Raw genomic sequence first — 23,326 nt, 5'->3', positions numbered from 1 at the left:
TATAATAAATGGAGGAAAATTCAAATCCAGAAGTTAAAAAGGGAACAAGAATAGACACCCAAGGCATCAGAATGAATGCAAATGAATTATTGTAGATAAAAACAAAAGTTAAGAAATTATGAAAGAAATCCTATTGCATTGTTTTTTGAAAAAAATTGTAATGCTTTTTTTTTTTTTAAGAAAGTGAGCTTCTAATAAATCTAATCCAGCAAAAACTAAGAACAGACAAAGCACATTATGAATGAGAAATAGGTGCAATTACCCACCATGATATTAAAACAGTTTTTGGTGGGTGTCCTAGGCTAGTACATTTGAAGGTAAAGAAATGAATTTCAAAGGAAGTATAAATTGCCATTCAATGATCCAAGAAGTTTTAAAAACTGGAAGATAGGTAACTGGAAGAAATTTTAAAACTTGTCTAAAAGCCTACTTGTCCTCCCAAATGAGGGATCAGCTTAGGTCGCTTAATTAATAAATTTTAAGTTATGTACAGTTCATCTGACACTTAAAACTCCCCCAGTGTGCTTAACATAAAGAAAAGTTAGAATAATCCTGACACAATACCTGGGAAAGATTAAAGAACAATATTTTAACTAAAATAAATATTATCAAACCAACTCCAATAGCATGGTATACACATGAGCTATGAAAGGTTATTCACAGAACCCAGGGGAGGATGAACATTTGAAAATCTGTTATAATCGTATCAATAGGTCAGCAGGTCAAAGGAGAAAAAATATTTCATGTTCATCTCAGTAAATAATGAAAAAGCATTGGATTACATTCAAAATCGTTTTGTATCATGTGGCAGATAGAAAGATTTTGGAATATAGAGATTTTTGCCTAAACTCTAAAGCCAACATCATAATTGAAAACACTGGAGGCATTAATATCAGTCAGGGGTAAAACAAAAGCAAGATGTTACCCTAATGGCCTTTAATTATTTAATATTTTTCTGGAAGTACTAAGCAATCCATAAAGATAACAAAAATTTTTTTTTCTTTTTTATCAATATTTTTTATTGAAGTATAGTTGATTTAAACTGTTGTGTTAATTTATGCTATACAGCAAAGTGATTCAGTTATACATATATACATTCATTTTTTAATATTGTTTTCTATTATGGATTATAATGGGATAATGAATATAGTTCTCTGTGCTATACAGTAGGACCTTGTTGTTTATCCATTCTATACATAATAGTTTGCATCTACTAATCCCAGACTCTCAATCCTTCCCTCCCCCTTGGCAACCACCAGTCTGTTCTCAGTGTCCATGATTCTGTTTCTGTTTCATAGATAGGTTCATTTGTGTCATATTTTAGATTCCACATATAAGTGATATCATATGCTATTTGTCTTTCTCTTTCTGACTTACTTAGTATGAGAATCTCTAGTTGCATCCACGTTGCTTGCAAATGGCATTCTTTCTTTCTTTTTATGGCTGAGTAGTATCCCATTTTTTATATGTACCACATCTTCTTTATCCATTCATCTGTCGATGGACATTTAGGTTGTTTTCATGTTTTGGCTATTGTGAATAGTGCTGCTATGAACATAGGGGTGCATGTATCTTTTTGAATTATAGTTTTGTCTGGATATATGCCCAGGAATGGGATTGCTGGATCATATGGTAATTCTATTTTTAGTTTTCTGAGGAACCTCCATACTGTTTTCCACAGTGGCTCCACCAACTTATGTTCCCACCAACAATGTAGGAGGGTTCCCTTTTCTCCACACCCTCTCCAGCATTTGTTATTTGTAGACTTTTTTTTTTAATGCTGTAATATGCTACTTTATTCAAAGTATCATATGGTCATTGTCCTACACAATAATTAATTGATAGATAATTATCCAAGTATTCAAATACATTGATATTTTATCATAAAATAATTATTTTGGTAGACTCTACTACAGTTTTTAAAATGATTTTACATATTAGTCAACTTGATCTTTATAATAATCCTACAAGCAGATAAAGCAGAAGGATAACAAAATTGAACAAAATGAGTAACATTACGTTTGCATATAAGCTGTTTGGAAAATTCAAGATTTTATTTTTAAAAGGTAAATAGTATTAAAAAACATAATTCAGTAAGTAAAAATATACAGAAGCCACTGTATTTCTTATACAGAAAATAAATTTAGGGGGAAAACGATGTCATTCACTATGGGGAAAAAAACTAGGAATAATCCTGACAAGAAATAGCTAGCACTAAAACAGCAACAACAACTATGAACAGCTGACCTTTTATTGAGTGAATACTTTGGAGCAAAGAACATTACATATATTACCATATTTAACTGAAAAATAAGGTAACAAGGGCTATAATAAAACATATTTGAATAAAAGATGTAATAGAGGAATAGAGGTACACTATATTTCTTGAAAATAAATGAGAATATGGTGAAGATGTCAATTTTCTTCAAGTTAAATAATCCACATAGACTTTGTTTTAGAATTTCTTGAAGTGACCCAGAATAATTAAATGTCAGTAATCGTCAACATTTACTGAAAAAGAAGAGTGATGAGTTACCACATAACTACCAAATGGCAAACACAGTAACCTGAAATGATCAGAAACTGAGGTTAAAGTCAAGCAGTGGGCCAGTGGGAGAGTGATATAGAATAACCAACTTCAAATTTTGTTTTCCCCCTTTTTAAATAACACCTTTATGCCATCCTCAAGTATCAGTACGGTTTGCACATCACAGTAGTAATATGTTATTATACTAACAGCTACCACCAAAATTCTTCATAGGAGAAAATTGTATTTGCTTGGGAAAAATTATTTCAACAAATTATTAAGAGTAGAAGGTGAGATCTTTGCAACTTGGTTGAAGGTGGATTTGCTTTGCTTAGAAAAATTGAAAAAATTATATTTGCTTCCCAGGAACAGGAGTCAGGATTTCGGTGGCAATCCAAATCAATATGAAAGGTGACCAATATGAAAGCAGAAAAGTGCTAAATACTACCAAGAGCTGTTGAACAGAGGACAGGCCATTTGAAAGTTTGGCAATTTGGAAGTCGTTGGTGAACTTGACTAGTATAGTTCTGGCCAGAAGCTCAATTGGAGGGGGTTAAGGAGTGGGTGAGGGTCAAGAAGACGATTCGCTGAGCCAGACAACTCCTTGAGAAGTTGCCCATTGCTGAGGAGCAGAGAAACGGGGTATCAGCTGAGGGGGTGTGGGATCCAATGAAGTTTTTTTGGTTTTGTTTTTATTTCACTGTTATGTTTATTATTATGTTGGAGCATGTTTCTGTGCTAATAGGGAAAGCTCAGTAGCAAGGGAGGAAGTGATGTTGCAAGAAAAGAAGGGGCATTTGCAGATGTGAAGTCCTTGGGAAAATGGGTAGAAATGGCGTACCTGGACCAAGAAAAGGGCTGGCCTTTTTTTTTGGCCACGCTGCATGGCTTGCGGGATCTTAGTTCCCTGACCAGGGATCAAACCCCAGCCGCCTGCAGTGGGAGCGCAGAGTCCTAACCACTGGACCGCCAGGGAAGTCCCAAGGGCTGGCCTTTGATGGATCATGTACACAACAGGGTTGCCTCCCCTCCTCTCAGCCAGCAACACTGCTTCTTATTTACAGAGGAACCAGGTAGCAGAAGACACACCCGTCAACTTCCTGCCACCAGCGCATCAACTGGATCTGTGTCTATCCAGCCCTCTTTCCCTCTTGCTATATAGAAGAGAAATCTCTTCTAAGCCCAGTCCTATGCATCTGCTACAGAAATTACTTCCTCCCAACTCTCAGTGACCTTGGCCTCTCCTAATCTTCTCTCTCTTTCTTGTATCTTCAGCTGTTCCTTCTCTACTGGTTGGTTCCTTCCCGTGAGCCTTTATCTAAGATCAGAGTTTTCCAACCTCAAAATAAAATAACAGTTAAAAATCTGTCAAATATTACTTCTTTAATTCTGGCTTGTTCTGGTTTCATTGTATATAATCTCCCACCCCAATTTTGAGACTGACTTTTGCTGCAAGCACTCCACTGAAACTACTCAAGATTCCCCTTTTCCTGGCTAATTCAAACTTGACTTTTTTAGTCTCTGCGTAAACAATGCTTCCTCCAAGAAGTTTCATGTAACCGTCCCTGCTTGGCTAAGCCATACTTATCCTTCCACTCAAATACGGGCTGTGTGTCCCACCTATTTGATACCCAGTGAGGCATCTCTTATCATAGCACTTTCCATACTCAGCTGTTATTACCAATTACTTAGATGTATTTTGCAGCAGATTATTGTACTAGTCGGGATAAAGATTATGCTGTGTAGAAAATTAAACCTAAAACCCTGGTGGCTCAATACATCAGAGATATACTTATCACCAATGTTACATGTTTATAATAAAGCTGCCTATAGCAGCTTTATTTATAATAGCCAAAAACTGGAAGCAACTAAGATGTCCTCTAATAGGTAACTAGACAAACTTTGGTATATTCATACAATGTAATGTTATTCAGCTGTAAAAAGAAATGAGCCACAAAAAAGACACAAAGGAACCTTAAGTGTATATTGTTAAGTGAAAGAAGTTCATCACTGTATGATTCCAAGTGTGTGACATTCTGGAACATGCAAAATTATAGAGACAGAAGAAAGATCAGAGATTGCCAGGGGTTGGGAGGGAGGAATGGAAGGATGAATCGGAGAAGCACGAGGGATTTTTAGGCAGTGATTCTACCATGTATGATACTGTAAAGGGATACATGACATTATGATTTTGTCAAAACCCATAGAATGTACAAAACAAAGAGCAAACCTTAATGTCAACTATGAACTTTAGTTAATAACAATGTATTGTTATTGGTTCATTAGTTATAAAAATGTATGATAATAATATAAGGTACTAATAGAAGAAACTGTTGCAGGGGCAGGCATATGGGAACACTGTACTGTCTTTCTTAATTTTTCTGTAAATCAACAGCTATTCTAAAATATAAAGTCTATTCATTCAAAAAAATATGTACATATTGTTCAAGGTTTAAAAGGCAAACAGAAATTTCCGAAGAAGAGAACTCTAGGCCCAGATAGCTTCACTGGTAAATTCCAGTAAATATTTAAGAAAGATGTAATATCAATTCTACACCATCTCTTCTAGAAAACAGGAGTGACTGCTTTTCATCTCATTTGATGAGGGAGGCCTGCATTACCCATTACCCTAACACCAAAACCAGATAAAGACATTACAAGCAAAGTCCTCAACAAAATACTGAAAATTCAAACCCTGCAGTATGTAAAAAAGGACAATATACAACCACCAAGTGTGATTTATCTGGAGAATGCAAGGCTGGTTCAGTATTCCAAAATCAAAGTAATTGCCATATTATTAAACTCAAGAAAAAATTTTGAGGAAATACAACATCCATTCATGATATTTAAAAAAAAACCAACACGCTCCCAAAACTAGGGATAGGTAGGAATTTCCTTAATTTAATAAAGGGCATATACAGCTAACATTGTACTTAATGGTAAAAGACTGAATGCTTTTACTGTAAGATCAGGAGCAAGGTAACTTGTATACTCTCATCTCTCTTATTCAACATCATACAGGAAGTTCCAGCCAGTCCAATGAGGCAAACAAAAGAAATAAAAGGTGTCCATATTAGAAAGGAAGAGGTAAAACTGTCTCAATTTGTAGATGATATTATTGTCTACATCGATGGTTCTCAATCCTTCAAGGGTGCATTTAACAACATCTGGAGATATTGTTTGGTTTTCACAACTAGGAGGTGAGGAGATGGTACTGACATGTAGTGAGTAGAGGCCAGGGATGTTGCTGAACATTGGAAAATGCACATGACACAGCCCCTCAACAAAGCATTTCCTAGCCCAAAGTGTAAGTAGGTCTGAGGTTCAGAAACCGTGGTCTACATAGAAATTCCCAAGGAAACTACGTCAAAGCTCCTAGAACTAAGTAGTTTAGCGAGTCAGAGAATACAAGGTCAACATACAAATATCAATTGTATTTCCATACACTAGATATATAAAAGAATTAATAGTGTGAATTTATAGTTTGTGTTCTTGCTCTGCCAATATTCACTCTACTCTGTGAATATGGGATGAAGTTAAAAATAACTAGCGCTTTTTAAGTGCCAGGCACTTTATTTATGTTTTCTCACTTTAATCTTCTGAATTTAAGCATGAAGAAATAGACTTGGTAAAGTATCCTTTTTCAAATCACACTATTAATGAGGGTTTTACCCAAGCTTTGAACTAAGGCATTTCAGACACGAATGCTTCTAATCTTTATTATGTAATAATTCTTGCCCTGTTAAAATCTACCCTGACAAATTCCTAGGTTAGAAAACACTTTCTGAATATTTTAATTACAAAAATGTTTTATTATTTTTATTGAGAAATTAGTGTTAACTAAATTTCTTACTTCAAGTGCTTTTTCTTAAATGTTAAATTTCAAACTAGTATCTTTTAATATAATTATACTAGAGCTTATTCAAATCCCATGTACAAAGTAGTTAAACAATTTATACTTTATTCCTTACCTTTCCTTTCATTAAAGAGGGCTGGTCGAAGTAATGCCAGTATCTCTTCTAATTTTATGCCTTTAATTTTTTTAAAATGAGGGATGAAGACATCAATAAACTTAGTATTACTTATATTCTCTTCAACATCACAAAACTGAGATATTTGTTGTCTTTCCAGGTATTCTTGGAAACTGTTGAAATCCAAAATATAATTATAAAGTGAAGTTTAATAATCATGCCAGAAAATTAAAATTGATAATATGTTCACAAGTAAATTAGAGTTTAGTAAAACAAATAAAAATTGAATTTCACATAAAGATATCTATCACATCAAAGAATATGTATTTAGTTCCACCTTTATTGAACCAATCCAAAAATCAATTACATGAAATCATGTATGTTTGATTTCATGAGAGGATTTTACGGAGACCAAAATAAAATATGTTTAAAAATTTTTTTCTTTCCTCTATGTAAAGCTTTCCAGATAGTTTCTATTTTTCCTTTTAATTTTGTCTGTGAATCAGGGCTTATTTAGGAATGCATGCATGTCATGTTTTCAAATAGATAAGACATTTGGATCATTTTATTATTTATTTCCAACTTTATTGGATTATAATCAGCAAATGCATGTGGTGAGATCTCAATTTTTTAAAATTTGTTAAGGTTTTCTTTGTAAACAAAGCAAATTTATTTGTGGGATTTGAGGTTATATATTCATATTTCATATATCATAGGTCATTTATTATACACAATTATGGAATATGTATTTGCCGTCCCTATATATCCTTGCTTTTTTGTCTGCTGTGTATTGAGATCTCTGACCATAAAGTTATTTTTATCCAGTTCTTGTTTTTCTGGTACTTGTATCTTTATATATGTTATCTATGTTGTTTGGGGCATACATTTTTTGACTATCTTCTTCATAAATGTTTTCTTATACATCATGTCCTTCTTTATCAAGTTTAACACTTTTAATGTTCAATTCTAATACTTTATTTTTCCTGGCTAATTTTTTTACCATTCCTTTATTTTTTAAATTTTTCTTTGTCTCTTCTAAGTAGAATATAGATGAGTACAGTTTTTAAAACTTTTTATTTTGAAAAAATATAAATTGGCAGAAAAATTGCAAGATCAGGATAATGAACTTTAGATTCAACAACTGTCAGCATTTTGTCACATTTGTTCTTTCTCTTTCTCTCTCATCCCCCAATGAGAGTGTGTGTGTCTATGGGTGTGTGTGTCTGTGTGTGTGTTTTGGCTTAACCATTTAAGAATAGACTGCAGATATTTTCACCATTCACCCTCCTAAATACCTCAGGAAAGTTTACACTGATATAAGACTATTATCTCATGAACAGTCCATATTCAAATTTCAGCAATTTTACAATACTCTTCTATCGACAGTAATTTTTCCTAATCCTGGATCATACGTTGCATGCAGTTGCCCGAAATGCCTAGTCTTCTTCAACCTCTAACAATGGCTCAGCCTTTCTTGTCTTTTAACATCTTTATTGGAGTATAATTGCTTTACAATGGTGTGTTAGTTTCTGCTGTATAACAAAGTGAGTCAGCTATACATATACATATATCCCCATATCTCCTCCCTCTTGCGTCTTGTCTTTTATGATACTGATACTTTGAAGATTCCAGGCCAGTTGCTTTTACAATAGACTCCTCATTTTGGATGGTTTCAAACTATGGAATGTCCCCATAGTTTCCTATTACATTTTGGGTATGATACTTTGGGAATACCACACCAGTATACATCACAATAGGAGGTACACATTGTCAGTTTTTCCCATTATTGGTGATATTAACATGGTCAGAGTGGTATCCCCCAGTTTTCTCCACTGAAAAGCTACAATTTCCACTTTGTAAATAATAAGAAATCTGAAAGGACACTATTTGAAAATGCATATATTATTCATACAATGGATTTAGCACCCACGGATGATTTTTGTCTGCATCAATTATTATTATATGGTTTTTAATTTAGTTTGTTTTTGATCTTTATCTGGTAATCTCTATATTTGACAGGATAGTTAACCTTCTCGTATTTAGTATAACAGCCATATACCTGACTATATTCCTTCCATCTTACTTTATATCTACTCTTTATTCTACATGAGAGTTTATGTCCTTGATCCTTTAGGTCTGGATCTACTTTAAAAAATGGCAGGTGGAAGTTTCCAGCACCTGTTAGGCCATGTCTGCAGAAAAAGAGCTGTGAAAACTGATTCCCAGGAAAACATGCTCCCCACCACTTGTTGCTGCCTGCTTGGGCCAATGCTCGGGATAAACACAGGCCAGAGGAAAAGAGGATGTCTGTTAAAAGGAAAATACTGCAGACTTTGCAAAATAACATCAGCACATCTCATTCCACCCCAATCCTGCCGAGTGCTTAAATTGTTCATCTTATTATGTGCATATTGAACAACTGGAGACAACTGCTTCTAAAAGTTGGATGCAGCAGACACCTAGCTGAATAACAGCACCAATGGAACACTGACTCCTCTTATGCCAGCTGTGTTAATGGTGGTTCACAGAACACTTTTTTAAAAAAATGGCTCAAAAATTCTGGTATGAAATCTGGTATCTTTTTGAGCCCAACACTTCCCACCCAAACCTGCTCTCTAACCACTAAGTATCATTTTCCCTTAAAACTCAGAGTAACTACTACTGTTTACAAAGCCCTTTGTCAGCAGTTGATTTACCCTATGAGTTCTTCTATCCCACTTAAAACTGGGAATTAATGATATTAGGGTCTGTCTGCTACCTAAAAATTATGACATCACTAAGGACCAGCAGATGGACCTACTCAAGAAAAGCCACTATAGCTTATTAATAAGACAGCAAGGAAAGTTCCAGAGATGCTGAGCCTAAACATGCAATGGAGATGGGCAGAAAGGGGAGACACACATCGCGAAGCCTCAGGACTCAGCTACTCTGAACCTGGTCCTGCTTACCCACCTTTCTTTCAGACATGGCTCTGTTAATTCATGGGGTGAGCACTGGAGTTTCTGCATCTTCAGAGGAATAAAAGGCACAAATGGCAAGTGCATAAAACCCAACAGTTTGTAAATGACTTATGTTCACTTTTGTATATTTACAAACCGTTAACAGAAATACACAACTGTTTAGTTGTTAGCAATTTCTCACCACTCACTCACTGCCTTGAGTAAAAGGGCAGAGTACTTTGCTGTCTCTATAGGACACGGAGAGGCAGAACTGGCGTGTGGAGACAGGAGAGGAGGCTGGTTTGGGAGGGACTAGGCCTGGTCCCATTCTGCCCCATGAGGCCAGACTGGTGCGCCCAGCATTAGAGAGACAAATGGGAAATTCTTCCCTTTCTAAATAACCCTCTTGATATAAACTTTGAGGGCAACTCCAGCTTTGCTGAATATATAAAATTTTAGACTGGAAGGAATAGTTGTGGCTTCGACATAAAGATGTTTGTCCTTTTTTTTGTTTTTTTCTTTTTGGCCATGTGGTACAGCATGTGGGGATCCTAGTTCCCTGATCAGGGATCAAACCCGTGACCCCTGCAGTGGAAGCACGGAATCTTAACCAGATGGACCACCAGGGAGGTCCCTAAAGACGTTTGTCTTCAGATTTGTGATATTTGGACATTATACTCCATTACCTACTAACACATTGTAAACAATTCGTTTCCTGGTCTGGAGCTACCTTTCCCTCTTCTGCTTCATCCCCGAGGACTTGGCTGTCTCCTGGTGGTCATCCCATGGTTCTTTAGATTCCGTCTCAGAATTAGATTCACTTTCATCCCAGGAAGGCTGTTTTTCCTTTCCTTGCGATACAACTAGAATATAGCTTAGGCCACTTGTCATAAAAGAAACAAAATCTTCAAAGTCAGGCTACAAAATAAAATAAAATAAAAATAATATTATTAGGTTCCCAAAATGGATAGAGTACAATGGTGACCCCTACCCAAGTCAAGGACATCTTCCCCTTCATGATCACTGGGCAAGAGAAAGTTACACACAATCCTCCTGTTAACAAACACATCTGTGAAGGACAGAGTTCACAGCTGGCAGGGACTGATCTTAAAGATAGTCTCATAACTACTCTCAAACTGCAGGATGCTTCCAAATCATCTGGAGGGCTTGCTAAAACACAGATTTCCAGTGTGCAGTCCCAGACTCTATGATTCAGTAGGTTTAGGGTGCCCAGGAATTGGATTTTCTCAGAAGTTCCCAGGTGATGCTTATGTAGCTGGTCCAACCCTTTCCCGGGGCCAAGAGAGATTGTCTGAGTGGTGCGGCTAGATTATAAAGTGCTGTTCAGTAGAACTTTCTGTGACGACCAACATGTTCTGTGCTCTCCAGCACATGTAACCACAGGCAGCTGCGGCTAGATTATAAAGTGCTGTTCAGTAGAACTTTCTGTGACGACCAACATGTTCTGTGCTCTCCAGCACATGTAACCACAGGCAGCTGCTGAGCGCTGAAATGCGGCTACTGCCACTGAGACTCCGAATTTTTAAATTTATTTTAATGAATTTAAGTTCAAATGGCCACATGTATCTAATGGCTACCATGTTGAACAGTGCATTTCTAGAAGCTACGTCTCCTGACGCCCCCAAGCCATTGCATTTTCTAACACAAAGCACTGCCCCCAGGCAAAAGAGAATCTAAAAAATAGCTTGACAGAAAGGATTTACCTTTAGGTAAAGGAAGGATTAAAGCTTTCCTGTGAAGTTTACCACAGGCAGCCTTCAACCTGGGATAAGAATCTACAGGAAAGGCCTGGATATTCACTTCCTGAGGGCTGATGCAGGGAGTGTTAGAGGACATGCCATAAAGAGATCTTCGCTCCAACAAAACACAATCAGAGCATCCACTTTTGCCTGGCTGTCTCTATTTCTACTGGAGATTTCTCCATAGTCCGCATCTTTGGATTAACCAGGATATGGACACCAACAGGGACACCTAGAGCTTACTTGGTTGGTCAGACTCATTCGTTTTTCTATAATGAGGATCTTAAACTTATAGGAATCCACTGTATTTCACAACACAATGGCTTTTTTAACTTTCTTACCTGGTCTGCTCTTCGGCTATAGAAGTACCTAACTTGTTCTTCAGTGAGCAGTTTCTTATCTTCTGCTTCTATGACAAATTCTCCATCGATAATCTTCAATTAGAGAGCATGGTCAGGTCCGCATGTGTCGTGGGACCACACAGGTAAAACAAGTCAAGGACATTTGTTTCCTAGGCTTAATAAACCCCCCAGATTTGAGTGCACTTCATGGGTTGTGCCTCAGCACAATCCATCGGACACGAGGTTGGAAGAGGCCCTAAAATATGTAAACAAAGAAGGTCCTTTTCATGCCCCCTAGTATTTAAGTTTTCATGGCTTGAACCAGAGACTCCACAATATTTCTATTATTTAAGTGAATTGTCTAAAGATGAAAAAAGAAAAAAAAATCTAACTGAATTCCAAGAAAGATATCATAGTTTTCTGAATCATTCAAAAAGACATACATTTACAGGCACTTCTTAACCATCTATTTTCAAAATTGTTTTCAGTTTCTTCTTTTAAGGCTTTCCTTTGTTAAGTCTGTAACTCGTAATCTAGTATATCTTATTCCGATGGCAACAAAAATATCCAAATTACAGGGAAGGATAGAATTTAAGATGCAGCCATGCTTTGTCTTAAAATTTTTAAATTTAATGACAAATTCAGTGTGATGACAAATTCAGTGTGCATGTCACTCAAGTATAACAATGTATAAAATGGACCGTCTGCTTTATAGTAGTTTAATTGTTGCTGCTTTGGCTGAAGAAAGAATGCATGATGGGAAGTTCATCAAGAGATACCCAGCCCATCCTGACATGGTTCCCCATGTGACCTCCTCTGTAGCACATGCAACATTCTTACAAATTTCAATACAATTTTGTTGTTTCAACACAACATCTTTGTTCAGGGGTCAGCAAACCACAGCCCACAGTCAAAACCTGGCCCGCCACCCGTTTTTGGAAACAAAGTTGACTGGAACACAGCCATGCCCATTTGTTTATCTACTGTCTAATGCTGCTCTCTCAATATGATGGCAGAGTTAAACTGCTGTGACAGAGATCACATGCCCCACAAACCTGAAAATAGTTACTGTCTGGCTCTTTATAGGGAAAGTCTGCTGACCTTTGGGTTAGAAAGCAATTTTGCTCTAAATATTTTTTATTTGGGCTCTAAAAGCAAAACCTTAAATGCTTCCTCATGTTATCGTGTATCTAAAAAGGACCATACGTTTGTGACAACACACAGGGAATAAAGCAAGCTGATGTGAGCTTAAACAAGTCTGCACTGCTAACAACTAAACACAAAGAAATCTGTTACAATCCAATGCAAGAACTGTAATTTTTATCATTTATATTGGATGCTGGTAGAGCAGAGTTATTTAAATAAGGATGTTGAGTAGGTCTAGCCTTTGTAAGACAAAACATTCAAAGAAGACAAAACATTCAAAACATTCATTCAGATGAACCAGAAGTTCATTATATTCTGTTTTACTCTAAATGATAAACTTGTCTCCAAATTGAAAATTAAGGGATTGTTTTTTTGCAATTAATTTAAAAATTAATTTTACAATTAATTTAAACTATTGTTGGGAAATATCACTTACTTTTTCTTTAATTTCTTGAACTTTTCTAGCAATCACAGCATTGGGTTTGATAATGGCAATGCTGTATAGTTGGTCTAGGAAAAAAGATAGAAGAATTTCATTTTCTTGGCACAAACTAGAGAATGAAGGATTTGGCAATTAGAAATGTAAACTACTAATGTCCAGTGAATTTTTGTCCATCAACAGCTTTGTTATTATGGCATTGCAACTACCAAAGAGTTTCTACTTAGAATCAAAGTACAGTTCCTATATTTGCATGCAGGAGAAACATTCACAAGAGTTTGTAGTCAGTAGGCCAAAAAAGAAAGAGTAGGTGGGCACTAGTTTATTTTATTTTATTTTATTCTATTCTCTTCGACTCTACTTTTTCTCTTCTATTGCCGCATCACACAGCTTGTGGAATCTTAGTTCCCCAACCAGGGATTGAACCTGGGCCCTCAGCAGTGAGAGCACAGAGTCCTACTAACCACTGGACCGCCAGGGAATTCCCGGCATTAGTTATTTTAATACAATTCACGTGCATTAGAATCGCACCCACGATCCATCCAGCTCAGCATCACTAGTGACTACAGTTTCAGTGCAAGCAAACATTACAGAACTATGGCTTTACCATCTATGAATTTATCCACATTTATCTACACATTCTGATGATGAGCTTTTAGTGCAGAATAGCTCACTGAGCAAGCTGTTTGCCTCTGTTCCCTCCAGGGTATGAACACACACTAACACGCCCACTCGGACAATCCAATGAAGGCAGGAAATTGTTCATCTTAAAGTAAACCAGGAGTGTGGGCCATCAAGGAAGAAATTATTTTTACAACTTTTTGGAAGATGATGAAGGATAAAATAAGAGGAAACTGCTGTCCAGATTACTCACAGGGCACAGGAGCCCCTGATCGAGGGTAACCTCTGAAAGGCCCCAGGCACAGAGACCAAAGGCAAGGCAAGGGGAGCAGAAGAGATTGCTTTTTAAGCTGAATCCAGTATCGCACAAATCATCATTGATCCTACCATTCCCTTATCAATTAACACTGGTGTCATTACCAGCTTTTTGCTGCAAGTGATGCTGTAATGAGCATCCAAGTACACAATTTCCCTCGCTATTATTTTAAAGTCAATTTACTTACCAACACTTTCATAGCTTGCTTCCCCAGCATCTTCTGAATCTGAGTCTGCAAACACAATTTCATGATACTATGGAAAAGGAATGCAAATAAAACAGTTATATTTTAATACGATAGTGAAAGAGTTTTTAGAAATTTTGTTTTTAATCAATATTTATAATCCAAGGGATAGAAAGTCAAGTGGAAATGTGCCTGCATTTATCTAACACTACTTTTCCCCAACCTTCCCACTAAAATAAAATTAGGAATAAACAGAGTGGGGAGACAATGAGAAATATCGCATATATGCTATATGGAAAATGCTTAAAAACAAAATGTTTAAAACTTAAGAGCACAAGGAATAAAATAAGAAAGAAGCAGAGATTAACAAGTAAGAAAGCAATAAACACATAATTATTATGTTAAAGATTGAAAGGGCATTTGTAAGCTTCAAGATCCATTCCTGACCATTGCTCTTAGTAAGTTAGGAACAGAAAGATACTTCCTTAACTTATGGGAAAAAAAAGCCTTTCTCAAAACAATAGGCAATTTCCTACTATAGAGTAAAACACTAGGAAGGATGGGGGATTCTTAATTTCTGGAGAAGTCCTGAAAGTGCTTCCACGATTCTATAAACAACCTGAAAGGTTTATATATTTACATATATACATTTCAGGGGCAAGAGATTTGCAGAATTTCAGATTCTCAATGGAATATAGACCCAAAAATGTTTGGAAATAACTACACTGAAAGCATTCACTCCTACTATAGTCAGGAATAAGATAATTATGCCAGCTATAACTTCAAAGTGACCTGCCTTGTATTTGTTGGACCTGCCCTGACAAACAGGACAGCCACTAACCACATAATGCTATATTTGAGCACCTGAAATGAGGTTAGTCCAAATTAAGATGTGCCATAAATGAAAAATACACAGCACATTCCAAAGATTTAGTTTGAAAAAAAAAATCTGGAATACCTTAGTTTTTACATTGAGTACATATTTTTTTAAACATTTTATTGACATATAGTTGATGTACAATGTTGTGTTTAATTTATGCTGTACATCAAAGTGACTCAGTTATATATAACATTATTTTTTCATATTCTTTTCCATTATGGTTTATCATAGGATACTGAGTATAGATCTCTGTGCTATTCAGTGGGACCTTGTTGTGTGTCCATTCTATATATAATACTTTGCATCTGCTAATCCCAAACTCCCAATCCTTCCCTCCCCCATCCCCCGCCTTGGCAACCACAAGTCTGTGTTCTCTATGTCTGTGAGTCTGTTTTTGTTTCATAGATATGTTCATTTGTGTCATATTTTAGGTTATGCATATAAGTGATACCATATGCTATTTGTCTTTCTCTTTCTGACTTATTTCACTTAGTATGAAAATCTCTAGTTGCATCCATGTTGCTGCAAATGGCATTAATTCATTCTTTTTAATGGCTGAGTAGTATTCCATTGTATATATGTACCACATCTTCTTTATTCATTCATCTGTCAATGGACATTTAGGTTGTTTCCATGTCTTGGCTATTGTAAATAGTGCTGCAGTGAACATAGGGGTGCATGTATCTTTTTGAATTATAGTTGTGTCTGGGTATATGCCCAGGAGTGGGATTGCTGGATCATATGGTAGCTCTTTTTAAGGAACGTCCATACTGTTTTCCCCAGTGGCTGCACCAATTTACATTCCCACCAACAGTGTAGGAGGGTTCCCTTTTCTCCACACCCTCTCCAGCATTTATTGTTTGTAGATTTTTTAAATGATCACCATTCTGACCAGTGTGAGGTGGTATCTTATTGTAGTTTTGATTTGCATTTCTCTAGTAATCTAAAAGATGAGCATCTTTTCATGTGCCTGTTAGCCCTCTATATGTCTTATTTGGAGAAATGTCTATTTAGGTCTTCTGCCCATTTTTCGACTGGGTTGTTTGTTTTTTTGTTATTAAACTGTAGGAGCTGTTTGTATATTTTGGAAATTAAGCCCTTGCTGGTCACATCATTTGCAAGTATTTTCTCCCAGTCCATAGGTTGTCTTTTCGTTTTGTTTATGGTTTCCTTTGCTGTGCAAAAGCTTATAAGTTATATTGAGTACATCTTTAAATGGCAATCTTTTTAATATACTAGATGTAAGAAACGATGTTTTAAAAATTAATTCCACCTGTTTCTTTTTTATTGTTTTTAATTGACTAGTAGAATATTATAAATTACGTATGTGGCTCACATCATGCCTTGTATTTTATTACTATTACTGCGCTAGACAAGGCAATTGATAAGAAAACTAAATAATAGAAGTGTCCACAAAATGGAGTAATATAAAGTAAACATAAGATATTAATAAATTTCTTACATACCCATTATTATTCATTAAAACAGGATGTCATTCTGCAAGAACAATGAGAATAACAACAATAAAGCCACCATACAGAGCACACATAGAGAAAGCTGGGTACAGTATAGCAATTAGAAGAATGTGTTTAAAAGCCGTTCTGCCTGACTTCAAATTCTGCTTTTACCTCCTACTAGTTGCCTGTTTCTAAGGAAAGGACATAATGTTTTTAAGCCTGTCTTATCGTTCATAAATACTTCATAAGCTTTCTCCAGGTTCATATTCGAGATGACAACATAGGAGGCTCCTGAACTCACTTCCTCCCTCAGACATACCAAACCTACAGCTACTTGTGGAACAGTTCCCTCTGAACGAAATCCAGAAAATAACTGAGTGACTCCTACATATCAGACAAATGAGAAAAGAACACATACCGAATCGGGTAGGAGAGGCTGAGTGACAGTCTCGGCTTAAACTCCATCCCCGGCACAGCAACATACAATTGAGAGGGAACTCACAACTCCCAGCATCTCCCTGAGGACTGAAGGGCTTTAACCCAACATCTAGTGACCCCAGTTTTAAGACTTCCAACTGAGAGATGGGGCCCCCAAATGCCTGGCTGTAAAAGCCCTGGGGCTTGCATCCAGACTATAGTAAACTGAGCTCCTAACAGGCTTGGCTTATGCTGGACTCCCTGTGGCTGTCCCCCCAGGGCTCAATGCAGGGGACTATTTGGAAATCTGATAAGCTATAGCCTGAGGATCAGGCTTCTAATTTAACACAGGTCTAGGGGCTCACAGCAGTCCTTTCCAGAGACCAGGGAAGCCAGCAGGAGCCATCTTCATGCTCTCCCTCTGCCCCGCTCCAGGTCACTAGTGTCTTTGTGAAGATAGCCTGTGTGCACATCTGGTACCCTGGCTTTTGTGGCTGTTACTCCAACGGCATAGCACTTGATAGCCCGGCTCTGGCAGCCAGCAGGGCTGGTGTCCCTGGATTCAGTAGAACCAGCAATGAATAAACCATCCAGACAGAAAATCAGTAAGGAAACATTGGACATGTTAGACTAGATGGATTAAACAGATATATCCCGAACATTCTATCCAAAAGCAGCAGAATACACATTCTTCTCAAGCACACATGGAACGTTCTCCAGGACAGATCATATGTTAGGCCACAAAACATTTAAGTAGATTGAAATCATATCAAGCATCTTTTCTAACCACAATGGTCTGAAACTAGAAATCAATTAAAAGAAGACAACTGCAAAATTCACAAATACGCGGAGATTAAATAACATGCTACTGAGCAACCAATGGGTCAAATTAGAAATCAAAAGAGCCAAAAAAAGAAACCTAGAGATGAATGAAAATGGAATTACAGCATACCTAAACTTATGGGATGTAACAAAAGTGTTCTAAGAGTGAAGTTCATAGCCTATATTAAGAAAAGAGAAGGATCTCAAATAAACAACCTAACTTTACACTTTAAGACACTAGAAAAAACAAACAAAAAATGAAGCAAAAGTCAGCAGATGAAGGAAATAAAGGTCAGAGCAGGAATAAATAAAATAGAGACTAAGAAGACAATAGAAAAAAAATTAATGAAACTAAGAGCTGGTTTTTGAAAAAATAAACAAAACAGACCTTTAGCTAGACTGTGAGAGAAAAAAAAAAGAGAGAGAAGACTCAAATAAATAAAATTGGAAATGAAAGAGGAGACATTATAACTGATACCACAGAAACACAAAAGATCTTAAGAGACTATTATGACCAGCTATGAAATCACTCTCTCAAAAAGTTATCTGCCCTCCCATGTTCATTGCACCACTATTTACAGTAGCCAAGATATGGAAACAATCTAAGTGTCCATTCATGGATGAATGGATAAATATATGATATATATATACTTGATGAAATACTATTCATCCATAAAAAAGGAGGAAATCTTGCCATTTGTGGCAACGTGGATGGAGCTTGAGGGCATTAATGTTACGTGAAATAAGTCAGAGAAAGATAAATACTGTATAATCTCTCTTATATGTGGAATCTGGAAAAAATGAACTCATAGGCACAGAGAACAGAATGGTAGTTGCCAGAGATGGAGGGTGGTGAGTAGGGGAATTGGGTGAAGGAGGTCAAAAGGTACAACTTCCAGGTAAAAGATAAATAAGTTCTGGGGGTGTAATATACAGCATGGTGACTATAGGTAATAACATGTATATTTTGGAAGTTGCTAAAAGAGTAGATCTTAAAATTTATCATGAAAAAATTTTTCAGAAAGAAGTTAACTATGTGACATGAAATGTTAACTAAGTGTAGTAATCATTTCCCAGTATACACATATATCAAATCATTATGTTGTATACCTTAAACTAATAAAATGTTAGTTGTCAATGATATCAATAAAAGTGGGATGTAAAAGATTAAATGAGGATACCTTTCTGAAAATCTTAGCAAACAGTAAGTCCACAATAATTCCTAGTTACTATAATTTTCAAAAAGAAGTAGGGGGAGTGGGAAGAGGGAGGGAGGAAGGGAGACAGAGAGAAAGGAAGGGCGAAGATTCCCTGAAAAACAAGAAAACCTGAAAATGTAAAGAAAAATGTCCTTGGGTGAGAAAAATCACTATTGTAAATGTAAATTCCCCATATTTGTCATTTGTCAGTTTTCCATCAAAATGTTCATTGTTTTTCCTTAATGCTGTTAAAGTACTTTGTACACACTATGGATATTAGCACGTTGATACACAGCGCAAGCTTTTCTCCAAGTTTGCTGCTTTCCTTTTACATTTTATTCAAACTTTTAAATAATCAAATCTATCAATTTTTTCTTTTTTGATATCTCTGCTTTATACTATACTTACGAGGCCTTTCTCAACCTATGACAAGATATATGTTTTCCAATATTTTCTTCTAATACTTTTATGCTTTGTTTCAACATTCAGCTCTTTAATTCGTCTGAAATTTGTTTATGTATATGAGGAAATAATACAGATTTCTTGTACAAATAGTTAACCCAATATTACTAAGTTTGTTTTGTGAGTTTTTTATCCTTTCCTGATTTAAACTGATGCTTTTTTATAGTAAATACTTAATACAAGCTTGAGCCTATACCTTCTCTTTATTTCTATTTTTCAGTATTTCTCAGCTAGTCTCTAATTTTTGTTTCTTGTTTTTGTTGTTTGTTGTTTTGTGTGCATGTGTGTGTGTTTAAATAACACCAATCACTCCTATTTATCTCCCTATATTTCTGATCACTTTCCGATATGGCTTACTTTCTTATGCTATTATGTTCATATCTCTACATGCTTTATGGTTCCTTTCTTAATTTTAAAATATTTTATTATTAGGTAATACATTTCACACACATAGGATCTTATTCTAAGCATCCTATTAAAGTATAATACTCTATTTTTCATTTGTCAGTCTATCTTGGCCCTCTTTCCATATCAATAAACAGAGCTAGAAGATACTAAATAATATTCCACTGTATGAATTTGTATAATTTATGACATAAATTACAGACATTTATGTCATCTGTTCATTGTTGCTAGGCATTTAGGTTGATTCCAAATTTTTAATAACATAGACAACACTGAAATAAACAGCATTTTCTATATTTGTTTCATTATCTTCTTAAGGAAAATTATTGGAGTGTAATTGCTCCGTCAAAGGATACATGTGTTTTTTAAGGCCTTTGATTCATATTGCCAAAATACTTCCCAAAAAAGGTTGCACCATTTAGACACCTAGATGGCTATAAAACTAGGGAAAATGCTTTAGGAAAACAAAAAAAAAAAGACGTAATGCATCTTTTTTTAAAACTAATTTTTAAAAATAAAATTATCAGTAATCCAAAGTATTACCTGAGGGCGAACCATTTCACCTGCTGCAATTTTCCTCTCCTCATTGATCAAGGTAATAATTTTTTGACTCACAAGTGGTGCATTTGCACCCTTGATTTTTGCAACAATTTTGCCATTCTATAAGGGGAAACAAAAGCAGGAAGGAAACTCATTTTCAGGATAGGTCAAGAATTAACACTTCAACTGGACTAAGTCACCCCACCCTGACCCACCAATCCCTTTTTAGCTACTCTAATTAGTCATTTTAAAATAAGTATTAGTGATATAAAAGTATGTCCATTTGGTAAATCCAGCTCTTTGAGTTCTACCTCTAATTTATCTGTCCTCCTACAACCAAAGACAGGCCATCGCTGCATTAAATTTTAATGGTTCTGTACAGGCCTCCCAACATTACTCCCCCTAATTATTTTTGATACTATTTCCCCTTGTCTGTCTTTCAACACATATTTACTAAACACCAGTTTACTAGCATTGTATCAGGCGTGATGGTATGGAATAATAGTCCTGGTACCTAATGTAATTAAATTACCAAAAAAAAAACCACCCCACGAACACATTTGAGATAACAACCATGAGAGGTACCACCAAGAGAGGTACAAAGAGCTGGGAGCATCTATAAGAATTTGTTCCGATCAAGAACATTAGCAAAGGTACTTTGTCAATATCAGGAATTTAAAATGTGAAGGATAGGTTAAGAAATAAAAAGGAGAAGAAAGGGCATTCTAGGCAAAAGGAACAGAGCCACAAGCGTCCTACGGCTGGAAGGGAATGTGGCAAATAAGAAGGCCAGTGGAGAAAGTGAGGGGATACCTGGTGTGAGACGAAGCCCAACGCTAGGGGGAGCCAGACCGTGCAGAGCCTCATGGGTCATGGGCGGATGCTGCCTTTATCCTAAGTGCAGTGGGAAGCCTTTGGAATGTTTAAACACAGGCAGGGATCACAATTAGAACTGCTAAAGATCTGTGTAAAGATCACCTTACCTACCATATGGAGAAAGGGTTAGAGGTGGAGCGGCAGAAGCTGTATGCAAATCAGAAGCTATTCTAGAGGTAAAGATGAGAGAGCTGGTTGCTCAGTCTACGGCAGTGCCGTTGGAGATGGAAAGAATGGAAAGAAGAAGACGAGTGTGAGAAAGACTTGGGTAGTGAAATTAACAGGACCAAGGTCTGGTGTGGATGAGGTGTGACGTGGATGGTGTGGATGGGGTGTGACCTAAGGAGAAGTCACTACGATGACTTTTCTGTTTCTGACTTGAGAAACTGAGTAAGTTGAGATGTTATTCACCGAATGAGGCCACACTAGAAAATAACGTTTCCAATGGGGGTGGGGAGGGCGAGGAGTCCGCTGTTGGACCAGTTCATTGTGAGATGCCCTTGAGACACCAGAGGAGAGATCAAGGGCCCAGTTGGATACACAGGTCTGGTGCTCAAAGTACAGGATTCAGCTGAAGACATGAACTTGAGTTATTGATCTGTGAGGTGATGATTGAAACTGTGTGTGGAAGAATTTCTCTAAGGAGAGTATATAGCATGATAAAGCCGATATGTAATGGCTGCGTGAAGAAAGGTGAACCTGCAAAGGAGAAAGCGGGAGGGGGAGTAGCATCTAGGAAGCAAAAGGAAAACCAAGTCACAAAAGCCAAAAGAAGAAAATGTTCCGAAAAGGAGAGCATGGTCACCACATTTACTACATTTGAGAGGTACAAAATGATGAGGACCTAAAAGCATTCATTATATTTAGCAACAGGCTGGTCACTGGATACATTAGCGACAGCCAATTTGGTGGAATAATCAGAAAGAAGTTAGATTGAATGGGTTGAAGAATTAATGGGATGAGAAGAACTGGAGTGAAAATAAATACAGAAACTCTTCTGAGCAGTTTAGCTGTGAGGTAAAGCATAGAGGTGAGTGGTAGCTGGAGAGGGGCATGGTATCGAAAAGAGGTATTATTTCTTTTCATTGGAAAGATTTAATCATATTCAAAGGCCAATAAGAAGGCTCCAGTTGAGAAAGGTTTGAATGAAACCTGACACTCTATTTACCATTTCCCACTAAAAGGAACCTCCAAGAGCTTTCTAATATCCATTGAAAAAGCCCTTCCTGCTGAGATGCTGGAATGAATTTGCTGTCAGCTAAGAATGCTGCCCACTGCAGAGGTGGTTTTGTGGTCACAGATTGAGATTCTTTTTTTTTTTTTTAATTTTTAATTTTTACACAATGTTTCAAGGTTACTCTCCATTTGCAGTTTTTATAAAATATTGACTAAATTCCCCATGGAGATTCTTAAGTTAGAACATTGAACATGGAGCAACGGGTGATAACAAAGTCTGAGGCGTGACTGGAGGAGGTGCGTTGGAAATTTCATTGACAGTTAGTAGGTGAAGAATCAAGAGGCCAGGATGTTGAAGTCCCAGAGTGATGGCAGCACGTGGGGTTGAAAGGAGGATTTTGGGCCACGTGCCGAAGTCTTCAGGGTGGGCATGGCTCTACTGCTCAGACCTGACTCACTCAGCAGGTGATGGCCGCCCCAGAGCTGCAGACTCTACCTGGTGGCCACCTGCCCAGCTTCTCCTCCTCAGTGCCAGGCTCCCAACTGCTGCTGCTACTAAAGCCTCCTCGTTGTCCCATTAGCCCGCCAAGCCCATTTCTGCCTCATGCAGTTACCTAAACTCCATCTAGGCCAGGGGTCAGCAAATGATGACCCAATACAGAGATAGTATTTCTGCAAAGCTGAAATACTTACTATCTGGCCCGTTACAAATAAGCTGGCTGACCCCTCACGTAAATCATCAAATCCTTCCTAGCCAATTCCTAGCCAACTGACAGCAAGACCTACAGTGTAATTTTTTAAATTCAATTAACACAGTCATTCACCTTCCAGAAATAGCTGTAAGATTA

The 23,326-nt window shown here is 36.8% G+C and overlaps 2 protein-coding genes across 2 annotated transcripts in view; one reads left to right on the top strand and one right to left on the bottom strand.

The window, feature by feature from the left end:
* The window catches only part of PNPLA8 (patatin like phospholipase domain containing 8), a 148,704-nt gene that overhangs the window by 15,696 nt on the left and 109,682 nt on the right, over nt 1-23,326 (top strand). The gene's annotated exons all lie outside the window — the stretch shown is intronic.
* The window catches only part of NME8 (NME/NM23 family member 8), a 35,076-nt gene that overhangs the window by 7,472 nt on the left and 4,278 nt on the right, over nt 1-23,326 (bottom strand). The window contains exons 5-10 of the mRNA XM_059932539.1: nt 20,430-20,546; nt 14,248-14,314; nt 13,121-13,194; nt 11,539-11,631; nt 10,168-10,355; nt 6,499-6,671 (exon numbers count right to left, since the gene is read on the bottom strand). Coding sequence (XP_059788522.1) covers nt 6,499-6,671; nt 10,168-10,355; nt 11,539-11,631; nt 13,121-13,194; nt 14,248-14,314; nt 20,430-20,546 — 712 coding nt within the window. The remainder of the gene's footprint in view (nt 1-6,498; nt 6,672-10,167; nt 10,356-11,538; nt 11,632-13,120; nt 13,195-14,247; nt 14,315-20,429; nt 20,547-23,326) is intronic.

The sequence above is a fragment of the Balaenoptera ricei genome, chromosome 9 (genome assembly GCF_028023285.1).
Source record: "Balaenoptera ricei isolate mBalRic1 chromosome 9, mBalRic1.hap2, whole genome shotgun sequence".
In the NCBI taxonomy this organism is placed as follows: Eukaryota; Metazoa; Chordata; class Mammalia; order Artiodactyla; family Balaenopteridae; genus Balaenoptera; species Balaenoptera ricei.
The sequence above is the reverse complement of the archived record's forward strand: the minus strand, read 5'-3'. Positions and strand labels throughout refer to the sequence as shown.